The sequence below is a fragment of the Thermobia domestica genome, chromosome 5 (assembly GCF_964235325.1).
Source record: "Thermobia domestica chromosome 5, izTheDome1.hap1.1, whole genome shotgun sequence".
Lineage (NCBI taxonomy): Eukaryota > Metazoa > Arthropoda > Insecta > Zygentoma > Lepismatidae > Thermobia > Thermobia domestica.
Genome location: NC_137458.1, coordinates 295,238,861 through 295,251,303, shown reverse-complemented (window position 1 = coordinate 295,251,303; position 12,443 = coordinate 295,238,861). Strand labels below are relative to the sequence as shown.

Here is a 12,443-nt window from a genome sequence, read left to right as displayed (position 1 = left end):
ATTCCCTCCAATTTATAACAACGAGTATTATTATAAATAATACGAAAGAACAAAAAAAAAACAAGTTGCTATGCAAATGATCGAATTAATTAATATAATCACAATCAAATTTAACAACGAGTATGCTTTAGCATACGATTTGGGAAAAATAATAAGGAGCTTGTAGGGCAAGCAATCCGTAAAATAAGATGTTCCGATTAATTTATTAAAAAATTAATTAATATAATCACAATCAGAGGTTGTTCTATGGAGTATGCTTTAGCATAGGATTTGGGAAAAACATAATATTTTTATAATGAGCTTCTAATGAAGCGATCCAATAAATAAGCAGAGTATGCTTTAGCAAACGATCCAATAAATAAGGAGCTTGCTTAGCAAGCAATCCAATACAAATTGTTCCGATTAATTTATTAAGAAAATACAAATAAAAGAATAATTAATTTGATCATAGCATAGCTGTTAGAAACAACCCTATCAAAATCATGTCCTTCAACCTCTTTTCTAGAAACTACTCCATCCCTCCTAACACTCAACCTTTTCCAGGAACCCGTCTAACCACCTAACAAACAGGGTAATAAAACCACCTCCCCCTAAAACATCCCCAAGGCCGACACGGCCATATTGACATCAAATCTACACAGTCATAAAAGCAATAAAAGCAATTAAGAGGGCAATAAAATCTATTCAAGTGTAGAAGTAGCTCCATTTCTACTTGGGTCACGGTAGGTGGTGGGTTGTAGGTCAGAGTAAATCACATTAATTGTTGGGTCATTGGATCATAGATCACGTTTTCATTGACTCACGCCATCTCTGGTTTCTAACAGTAAATTAGTGCGAAAATTTAGTACATTTCGGATACGAAAACTACATTTTCCCCGAAGAAGTTCGCAGTAGTTCCAGCGAAAGAAATATAGGAAGAATAAACTGATTTCTAGAGGAATAAAACTCACATTCTTAAGATATAATACTTTTATTTCATAGTTGTACGTATTAATGGTGCGTAAAATTAAACATTGACTGGTAAGTTGAAAATAATGTTTGCAACTGTCAATCTATATGTATTATATGTCATCAGTACTAAATTAGTTGTATCTATAATTCTAAAGAATTAGTAGTTGCAGAAAACAGAGAAAAACAAAGAATTTACCTTAGATTCACAGAGAACACTTAAATAATAATGTGGAAGAGAAAAAGAGAGGAAGTAAACCATACACAACAAATACTATTAAGCTAAAATAAGAAAAAGAACAAAAGTGATACGTACTTCGCTTCGGACCAAGAACGAAACCAACAGCCTTGTATGCACATCTGTTTCCTATGTACCCGTCAGCACAGCTGGAGTAAAAAGATGGGAATTTCAGTTCAGATCTCATCTAGTGATTCCATACTTAACGACTTTGTTCCCCACAAATTACGGTCTTTTCATTCTGTTATTATTATTTTTAACATACAACAACTAGAGAAATAAACATTTTTTTAAGTAAGTAATAGTGTAGGACAGGCATTACTCTGTTGCTAAATTTTATCAAGTAAATGTTTTTGGGATCATGTATGATAGAAAAAAAACGCTGATAATGTGATTTTCAAGATCATTTGAAATGAAATGAAATAAAATGAAATTTTTCAGTTTCACGTCCCACGAATTCAAGAGCAATAAGAGAACTTTCTTTAAAAAATAACTTATTACATACGACCATCAAATGTGAAATATAATATCTGAGAAATATTCTCTGACTCTGTTAACATACACTTGTGCTTTTGATAATATTTTCGAATTTGTTTTCTCATTATTACAGTACGATTTTGCATCGTCTTTAAGGGAGGAACTGTTGATTTTTTTTTATGTACACGCAAGACTTAATCAAATTCTAAAGAAAAAAAGAGTCTCACGGTGTCAAATGACATGATTTCGGTGGTTAATCCTGGTTACCATACAATTTCGGAGCTGGTTTCATGAAATTTTCCTACATTTCTAATAAGCTTTTACGTTAGTATAGCCTTGTTCATTTGGAAATCCAGATCTACTAATCACAAAGTATCTGCGTGACAGCGCCACCTAAACAACACAATGAAAAATAGCTTAATTTAACCATGACACTCTTATTGATACACTTTCCATAAACAATTCTAACTTTATTCAGCCTCGATTCTTGTGTTGTTTAACTAAAATGCTTACTCTCTAGAAGTTAATACAAATATTCGTTCCCTACTTGACACTGAAAGCCAAATCTTTATGACGTAAAAAAAAAAAAAAATCAAATTCCTTGCATAAGATGCACACATGAGTAGTGGCTTGACAGTCGATATTGCAGTTACATTGCAAGACTGCTCAATGATTAGGTGATAGTTGAACATACCAGAAAATTGTTTGTTAAGTTTTCTCTGCGATGGGTTTTATCCCAATTCCAGAACGAAGCGAATAATTTCGTCAATGAAGCGAAGTCCTGATAGTGAATTTCTATGAGTTTATAACCAATAATAATAATAATAATAATAATATCACGCATTCACAGGGTGCTTTGGAAGTAGTTTCTTATTTGACTAACTTTGATGGTACTCCAGCAAATCGTGAGATTCTTTTCGGACCAATTAGATTTGTAAAAAAAAATAAAGAAAATCATAATTGCTATGAACAAACAAATATAGAACATTTTAAAATCTAAACTTGATGGCTCTTGAATGCTTTCTCATCCAAAGTTAGATTAAACCGTTATGATTTTCGTGGTACATACATTGATCCATTTAGTTTTACGTAAATTAGTTTTCATTTGCTTTAAGTTTTACTTTATTACAAATACAGTGAAATGCCTTTCATGTCTTTGGGACTCTATAAACAGAATAGAATGAAAAGGGGTAAAACTACATCCTCTCCTATAAGAAATGAAGAGAAACCAGCGAATTACAAAATATTCGTGCATATTTTCACGCTGTCTATTGGAATGTTTTCGAATTTGCTAAATTTATTGTCATTATTACGACTTTTTCATTTTTCATCGTTATTGTAAATGCAATAAAAGTCAAGTGCTCATAAAAAAATTGCAAGAAGGAGTTACTTTTTGGTTTTGGTTTTGAAATACTATATCCTTCGATTAATAAATCTAACGAAAATATCACATGCCAATTGAAAGAGTTAGGAAACGAGGTACAAATTATCTTGGTATGGCAATTACCATTATTACAATAATAATTACAGTGGAATCTAGTGCTAATTAGCTGATTCTAGAAGTTTTCCTTAATTTGGCTTAGCATTAAAATTGTTAATTTAATAACCTTGTACATTATCCATCATGATAAACATTTCTTTTTACAATTCAGAATGAAACGACCGTGATATAATAAACTGTATGCAAAACCCAATCTCACACTCGCATACAAAACATTAGCAAATAACAAGTTAAACCTGATATCTATTACATCACAATTAAAATAATAACCACCCGCTACTGAACAAAACATCAAACACTATCATCTTGCTATAACAAAGAAAAAGAGAACACTCGTAACATGTTAGGCAATTTTCAAGGCCAACAAACTCAAAAATGTACAAAGTCAAGTAACCAATAGCATCTGAAAATAGATTAGTTTTTGAGTATTAACATACGTACTTTGATGAAGGCAGTAAGCGTAGTATAACATTTACACGCATATACATGTGTGCTAAACTACAAAATTCTAATAAAATAGAAACATTTTATTTACAACTTACCGTTACTTGAGGAGAGTTTGAACATACAATATGGTTTCTAGCATATGATAAGTTACTAGGGTAATTTTTTCTTGGAAGTATAGCAAAGTTTATGCAGTAAAGTTAGAATTTCCAATTAGCGTTTACAGAGACACTGTAATTGGTGTAAAAAGTTACAGTTTTGGTCAGAGTATTCGTAAATGTGACTTGGTTGGATTGCGAGACAATATAAACTTTTGATTTTTTCGTTCTGCGAAATGTAAAAAAACCTTTGTATTTAAATTTGAAAGAAATACTAAAAGAAGAAAAAGAGAGGAGATGCAATCTAGAAAGAGAAAATATTAATAAAAATACGAAGGAGAATATCTACCGTTACATACGTGATTTAAAAGAACAGAATATAAAGATAGGTTTTATGAAAACAAATTAAACATCTTTATTAGATAAAGTAACAAATATGTGAGGAATGCTGCTATTGTTATATGCAACTCACGCTATAATAAACATATCTTTAAATTAGAAATGAGACAAATTAGTAATAATTTGGTCTAGATACATTTTCCTTTTCTATAAACCTATTCGGAAAACTGATATGGTTTTAGTGTGATGTGTGAGGCTATCACTATGTTAACTTGTTTTCATTGCCATAAATACAAATGATTTCTACTTTCTTGATAAACTGAAAATAAAATAAAATAATGGTTTATGGTAGGTTGATTTGGAGTCTAGCATACCGTTCACAGCAGCGAGACTACAGTATTAAGACACAGACCTGCAGCTTAACGTGGGATTACTACGGGAATCAAATTGGAGTTTTCTATACCGATAGCACGTACGCTAACCATATAGCCAGGAGGGTATTCTAAAAGTTTATGTCTTATTAAGATATTCCCTACCATGTACTGGAACTTCGACTGTTTCCTCTATAATTTACAGTGTATATGACAATGGATGTGTTGTCTGTATATTAATTAAGAATGTTTTATCGTATGTTTTTCTGTCAATAGGGTTAGTAAAGAAATCCAAGGGAAAAGAACGAAATATTCTGTAAGTTCAAAGAAGCATAGAACGATAAGTGTAATTACTGATCTACGAAGAAGGTGAAAAAATTATAATTAACTTTCATCATTTAGTCTTTATGTATATACTTAAGAGCAACATTTCAAAATTCTTCTAAATGAATTTTATTTTTCAAAATCACTTCTAAAAAGCACTTATTGATATACTTTGCAATTTAGCTTAAGAAATTTCTATGAAATCGTGGAATTATATTAGTAAGAAAATGGATAATAAAACACTAGATATTTGCAACAAAATAATCAAGTCCATAAATAGCTTTTAGTGATTTCTGAAATATATCATTCAGTAGATATAATATATTTTGAAGTGTTGCTCCAGGTATGGTACCTTTACTAAAAGACTTTGACATACTGTAGATGTTCAATATACTATCATGCAACTACGAAACAGTCTTATATGTCAATTAAACTGAAGTTAGAAATGAAATTTGTGAGATTAAAAATAAGAAAAATCATATGAGATTTTATATTTGATATCATTGAACTTAGCTTTCTTTATCTTGTCAATCTTAATCTTTTTTTTTTTCTGTTTGAGTTCAGGATATTTTTCTCATGATATTTTATTTCTTCGATTTAGTACTAGGGGTTATACCTCAACATGTATACAACTTTTTACTTCTCAGTACAAATTTCTGCTTTCAACGAAATAAATATTTTATATACGAATAACAACTCAGATTGTTATCAGTTGAACTATCCTAACATATTCAGTTTTATTTTAACTTTATTTTGTTTGTTTAATATTGGGAATGTTTACATAAATCCTATCCAAACTTATACCATTATTTAAGAAGTACAGCAGGTTTAATTGTACAATAGGATTTGTAGAAATCTTTCCATTTACAGTAGTTATGACTTTAACTTTCCATAGAACTGTGTTTATTTTGTTGCAATATTCCGGTGTGTTTTCAGTATATATGTCTTTAAGCCGATAGACTGTCAGGATTTTGTATCCTACAAATATTCGAATAATCTTAATAAAACTCTTAATCTTAATCTTAATAAGTTTACAAACCCTTCTTTTTGTAGCTTGCATATAAAGAAGTTTCTTGAGATTCTTATTCCGACTTACACGGTAAAGTTTAAAATCGAACAAATGTACAGTACTCTTATAGCATATAGAATGAATAGTGCTTCCAAATAGTCAAGTAACTAGTGCACATGGATTTAGTGTACCTAGTTTGATCCGCAAAATTTTCAGGACTGGCACAGTATCGTGAGGCAATTGGGGAGACACTTTAATTAAGAGGTAGAGGAATTTACTGATGAAAGTTCATGCGCTGATCATGCATCACATAGTTGGATTGTGCCATTTGGCTTTTACAGCTGTTCATGTGCTAGAAACACAAAGCGTAATTTGGATGTAAAGATCTTTACATAATCATATACAAATAAAAGACTGATCTAGGCAAATGTTCTTTAAGATTTATGTTTTAAGCATTGCTGAAGTTAATTTTGAAATGTCAATGCAACTTTTAGATAAGTACTTTTGAATAAAACGTATCATTTGTTTAAATTCGTCTAGTATTTATATAATAAAATTTTAAAGATATAAAATTAAACATTTAGTAACAAGTTACATTAATTCTAATGGTGATGGTGGGTATCATATTTCATTTTGTTGAGGAGGGAATATTAAAAAAAAAATGTATAGGGGTTTTCTTAACCTAAAAACCATATAACTACCGTAAATTTTTCTGTTCCTAAACTAAAATTATACTGTGTAACTACAATTTTCTTTGTACAGAAAAATTAAATTATCAACTTTTAAAATCTTAGTTACCTAATATTTTCTAATACTATACTGCTACAGAGCTCAAATTAAGATATTGCCCTTTATGTTTCCGTGATCTTGAAAAATTGTTTTTAAACGATGAATTGAAGCTTTTTTTTTTCTTAAAGTATCTTGATTACATACATATATGTCTATCATGAAACTTTGTAACCCTGATTGTGTTGAAATAATCTGAATTACAGTATATTTAATTGTATATGAAAAATATTTTATAATATATTGTTTCCCCCAAACGAATCGATGGCTACTAAGTTTGCTTTGTCTCTAGCAAATAACTAGTTCCCTACGTATGTTATATAAACATTTTGCTTAGATAGTATATAATACAAATATGTTTCTAGAAACAATCAAAAATTAACATATAAATATTGCAGATGAAGGTAATACAGGAAGAAAATAAGACGTTAACAGAACATGAAGAACTGAACTAATTTACTCAAACGGTGTTCCTAAACGAACTGTTAGAACAAATAGTTAAAAAAAAAATGTCACTCTCTCACAACAAATAGAGGATTTGTCTTTTGTAAGATTTTTTTTTAGATTTCACCCACTACTTTAAAAAAAATAAACTATAAAGAAAATGCAAAACTCAAACAACAGAGCAAAACAATAAGTTTCAAACAAAAGTTTTAGATATACTACGAAAAGAATGAGAAAATCAAATTGTAAAAACCAAAACAAGTAGTCAAATGGAACTAAAATACAAGCATTAATTTTAAGGTCAAAGTAATTTAATGTTCTTTCAGCCTTTTTTTTTTTTTTTTTCGTAAATATCATTCGGAGTCGAATTTATAGCTGAACGAATTCACTTCGTAGTCAAAACGCTCAATTTCAGCGGTAAGTTTTTAGTACGACTGAATGCTATATTTACCTGGGTAAATACAAGCAGTAGGGTGTGCAAGAAGAGCGGTTTCGGCTTTGAATCCTCGCTTAAGTACCGGTAACATATTATACATAAAATGAACATTTGCTATATTAATTTATGTATAGAAACATCTGAAATGATATTAACTTGGCAGTATACAAACCATGATCGATTTCCTTTCAAAATTTTGTTTATCACTTCCAAATTCTTTAATGCTCCAGTGTAAAACTAATTCACAATATAACTAAAACTTCATCAAATAAGTAATTAAATTTAATAAATTAAAGAAATCCAGTAAATTTACACAAGTTCAAAATAAGTAATATAATTATCTGTGATTTATTTAGTGTTTTCAAACTTACTGACGTAGAAGTATACCTTGTTGTATAGTTTGACATATCTTTGTTGGAGTGGCTTCCCGTCAGTGACAAATAAGTTTTATCTCTCGGTGGACAGCAAGAAAAAGTGTAAAAGTTTAAATGAAACTTGAAAAGTTCTCAATGCTATTAACTTGATTCAATTCGTACACACACACACACACACACACACACACACACACACATATATATATATATATATATATATATATATATAAAGATAGAATTGTTTGAAAATTTTCATTCTGTAATTGAATCAGCAGCTGCTTATAATGGCCTTTCGATTACAAAATTAACTTGATTAATAAATAGCTAACTTCTGCAGACACCATTTTCTTGATTGGGGGTGTGTAAAATTTCCAATAAGCTTTTTCGGACAAATATGTACAATTTTTATCAATTGAGCACTTCTATGACTAAAAAACATGTGATATGACATCATAACATGGTGTCCGTCAAAGAATATGGGCTGGGACTCCAGCTCTCTGCTGATTTCTGTATCAAATTTCTTTCTTGGTTTTATTGTTAATTATTTTGAATGTAAAATTCCTTTGCAGCTATATCTGGTACGTTGTTTGTAAATAAAAATATGCAATTATACTTAAAAAAAAAACATCTGGAAATATAGTTAACGATGATGCTTAGTCACGTGATTCACATATTTGAAAGAATATATTTAAAAAGTAATTTTTACTATAATTTTTTTTGCACTCCATATACAACTTAAAATATCTTACATATCTTTGAGGTATTGAAGGTTCAAGGAAAGTTGTGCTACATAAGAAAGGCAACGATATGCAAGTTCATTGGAAGAGTTCTTCCGATTAAAGGAATGGATCAACTGGTATATTACCCATGAATTCAAGGTTTGATTTGATACTATGTTAACCAGATAAGTATTTGGCACATTCTTCTCGAATGTCCTGGATATTCAGATCTTAGAAATAGACCAGGACTGTCGAGTACTCTTAGTCGTATGCTGGGAGATGACCTTCATTCTGTTGAATGCAATATCGGTTTTCTTAGTCATTCGGAGCACTTTTGGTTCCTTGAGTTTCTATTTTGTATCTCTTATTGATTATAGCATTCTTTATTTTTATTTTACTGTTATTTTTCTTGACTTTCATTATTTCATCTCGAATTATGTTTTGCAGAGTTTATTTTATCTCCTCTCACTTAGTCTATTCTTCTACCAATCGCAATTTCTTTTATCTTTGACAGTCAATAAAAGTAAGAATGTGTAGCCATTGATCTCTACAGTGGGCTGATAAATAGTTCCGATGCTGAGATTCACATTCATCCCCAATCACCAATTTTCCTTTCGTCTCAGTGTTGCCACACTTGGTACAATTGTACCAAATTCAGCCCTTTTTGTCATTCATCGGCCCGTTGGTACCACGGAGGCATTTTCAGCCCCTTTTGTGAAAAAGTTGGTACAATTCTACCCAATTCAGCACCATTTAACAAATACTTGTCACAATTTCAAAAGTGTCAGTAAGACTTTTTCTACATCTCTCGTTACTCATACTGTGTTGACAAAAAAACGCTGTTGAACATTCATTTCTGTGACGTTGCACCGCATAACGCTACGAACTTTGTGTAGAAAATTCGTAATTCGAACTGTACCAGAAAACAAATGACGCTAGATGAGCGCATCTGCGCTGCGCATGAAGAAGACCAGAAAGGAGCAGTGTGGTAGAAATTTTAGTCTTTCTATTTTGATGTTTTAAAAAATTATTAAAAAAAAAAACACTTTCTTGATTTAAATTCTTGGAAAAGGAGGGAGTGGTATAGAATTTTACATCCGTTACTCTCTTGTTATAGAGCCATGAATTACACTCAGGGGTAAAAGTAGATCTGAAAAAGTAGGGGGATGCATGACGTCACGCCGTTCCCCGTGGCTATCTTTGTCCATTGTAATTTTTTTTAGAAGTGGGGGACGCCACAGATATTTTCTGAAAGTGGTGAGACGGCGTCTCCCCGCGTTCCCCTACACTTTTACCCTCGATGGTATAAAATAATGAATTCAGCCCTTTTTGTTTCAATTTGGTACTATTTTTTAGCCCACTCCAGAGTTAGGACTGTGGCAACACTGTTTCGTCTATCGTCGCCAAAGTATGTTTTCCTTTGTCTATCGTCGCCAAAGTATGTAGTTTTCTTCTACTTTTCCTTTCTGTTTCGGGCACGCACAGAATTCTTTTCCAGCACCACGTCTTGAACTATTCCAGTTTTGCTTTGTTTCTATTTCTAGATGTATGTTTCAAATTTCTAATTCTTACAGAGCTACGTTTCAAATATACCTCTTAATTTGTTCTTCTTCTTACCACCATTCATACGTTTATCAATAAATCACTAATTCTTTCTTTCTATAGCATAGAATTCTTGCTTTTGCTTTGCTATCCAAGTTTTAAATGGTAACAAAAAAGATATATTATCTCTACAAGTATTTAATCGAATAAATTACGAGAAATTTATTAAGGCTGAAAGAACTTCACTTCGTCCTTAATAATGATAATAATAAACGAAACTAGTAATTACGAAAGCAAACAAGCAACAAAACAAAATCAATCAACAAACAACATATTTCTTCTAAAAAAAAAAAAAAAAAAAATAGGCAACAATCAATGTTTACTTGTGTCTTGGATGTTTGTAAGCATTCAAATCTGAAGTTATTTATTTATTTATTTTTGTATCATGAAAGCTAAAGTTTACCCGGGGATCTTGAAAATTATTAGCAATCAACTAGAAGTGGCACAAAAGGTGATAAGTTGAAAGTATTTGATTTTTGAATATTTTAATCGCTAAAAGAGGATTCTGAAGGATCTAATTAGCGGTGTCGTGCACGTGTAGTTAAATTATTGAAGCTGCACCATCCGGTCGTGACGTAATGTTACGTGGTAATTAGTCCACTTTGCACACTCAACTCTATTGATAAAAAAAAAGTGATTTACTTACGTTACCAAACATAACTGAGCGAGCGTCAGCGAGCGAAGGGGGTCAGAAGCCCCGCAGGGCAAGTTTTATTCCACCTTTGTCCCAATGATAATACCATGTGACATTACGTCACGCTCGGATGATGCAACTTCGTTGTAAATCTAACTTCACCCGCGTCGTACACGTATAACAAGCGAAGCATTTTATTCTTAATATAAGGAGGGAAACCCATCCTCTTATCCGTAGTTTATTTCAAATAACGAAAAGATCATTCTTAAATCTCATTGAGGAAATCCTAATGGATTCAATTGATTGAGTTTAGTGTCACTTTTCAGCACGGAACAATATGTGACATGAATCTACGGCTGAACATGGAAACCGAATATAGGGACACCCATGCTGAAGGTGCATATCTAATCATATATTCGTACACTGAGAAACAAATGTTTGGCGTACGTGAAAACGTAAGTTACATGTGTAAATCCTATAGTGTTTGGATTTAGTATGTTTTATACGTACTTTCCGTATAAATGTTCCGAATAAACGTACTTTCCGTATAAATGTTCCGAATAAACGTACTTTCCGTATAAATGTTCCGAATAAACGTACTTTCCGTATAAATGTTCCGAATAAACGTACTTTCCGTATAAATGTTCCGAATAAACGTACTTTCCGTATAAATGTTCCGAATAAACGTACTTTCCGTATAAATGTTCCGAATAAACGTACTTTCCGTATAAATGTTCCGAATAAACGTACTTTCCGTATAAATGTTCCGAATAAACGTACTTTCCGTATAAATGTTCCGAATAAACGTACTTTCCATACGATCGAAAGAACTATATGTATTTGGTCAGCATCTCATATACACATGAACGTATGTAACATATAGTTGATGTATGTAACATACGTATTTGTATGTAATATACGGAAGACTGTTAGATGTCAGACATCGTGAAACGGCATGATGTAACACTTAAGCGAGAAAAAGGGCAATATGTATGTTGCATATGGATAATGTATGCTTCGTACTGATTTCTGTAGTAACAAGGATCCCGTGTATTTTTCTCAGTGTAATGGAATTGCAGGGCAGTTTCTTCTTGGGGTGAGTTCTTTTGAAATGGGGTGAGTTTACCGCTTTGTCTTGGCTGTTTAGTCCCTAACAATGCAGATGCAGTAATTCTTAGGTGTCAAGGAAAACAATTTGCTTCATGAAAATCTGGTTTGGACTAGATTAGAGTTTACCGTCCTTTTTCAGCACCTAAGCTAAATTAGACGTGCATCTATTGTTGAAGGTGGAATCCGAACCACGATAATGAGTTCTAATTTCGGACCCAAGACTCCGTGCAACAAAGGCGTGTGCGTGCTAGCCAGTAGACCATTAAGGAGGACTCATAAAAATCGGGATTTTTTTTTTTTTTTTTTTTTTTACAAAAACTATCGTGAAACTTACTTTTTAAAGTGTGGATAAAGTCCCTAAATTATCTTTGACCGATTTCGAAAGCAAATAGACGTAGTGTTAAATATACTCGCTGTAATTTCTTTTTAAGAGGCCTAATCACTGCGAAATTAAAATACCGCTAATTTTACAGTAATCATGCAATATCTTCAAATAGATAAAAGATAATCGAAATGTGGAACAAGAGCGCGCTAGACAATATTTTTTGAATGAGGTACCGTTATCACGAGTCACTTAGTAGCTTTCCGT

The 12,443-nt window shown here is 31.7% G+C and overlaps 1 protein-coding gene across 4 annotated transcripts in view; it reads right to left on the bottom strand.

Moving 5' to 3' along the window:
- Nucleotides 1–12,443, bottom strand: part of LOC145686713 (protein vein-like) — a 469,807-nt gene that overhangs the window by 62,172 nt on the left and 395,192 nt on the right. For all 4 annotated transcript variants that reach the window (XM_081760293.1, XM_081760295.1, XM_081760294.1 and 1 more), the window contains one exon: nt 1,265–1,335. In XM_081760293.1, the coding sequence (XP_081616419.1) occupies nt 1,265–1,335 (71 nt within the window). The remainder of the gene's footprint in view (nt 1–1,264; nt 1,336–12,443) is intronic.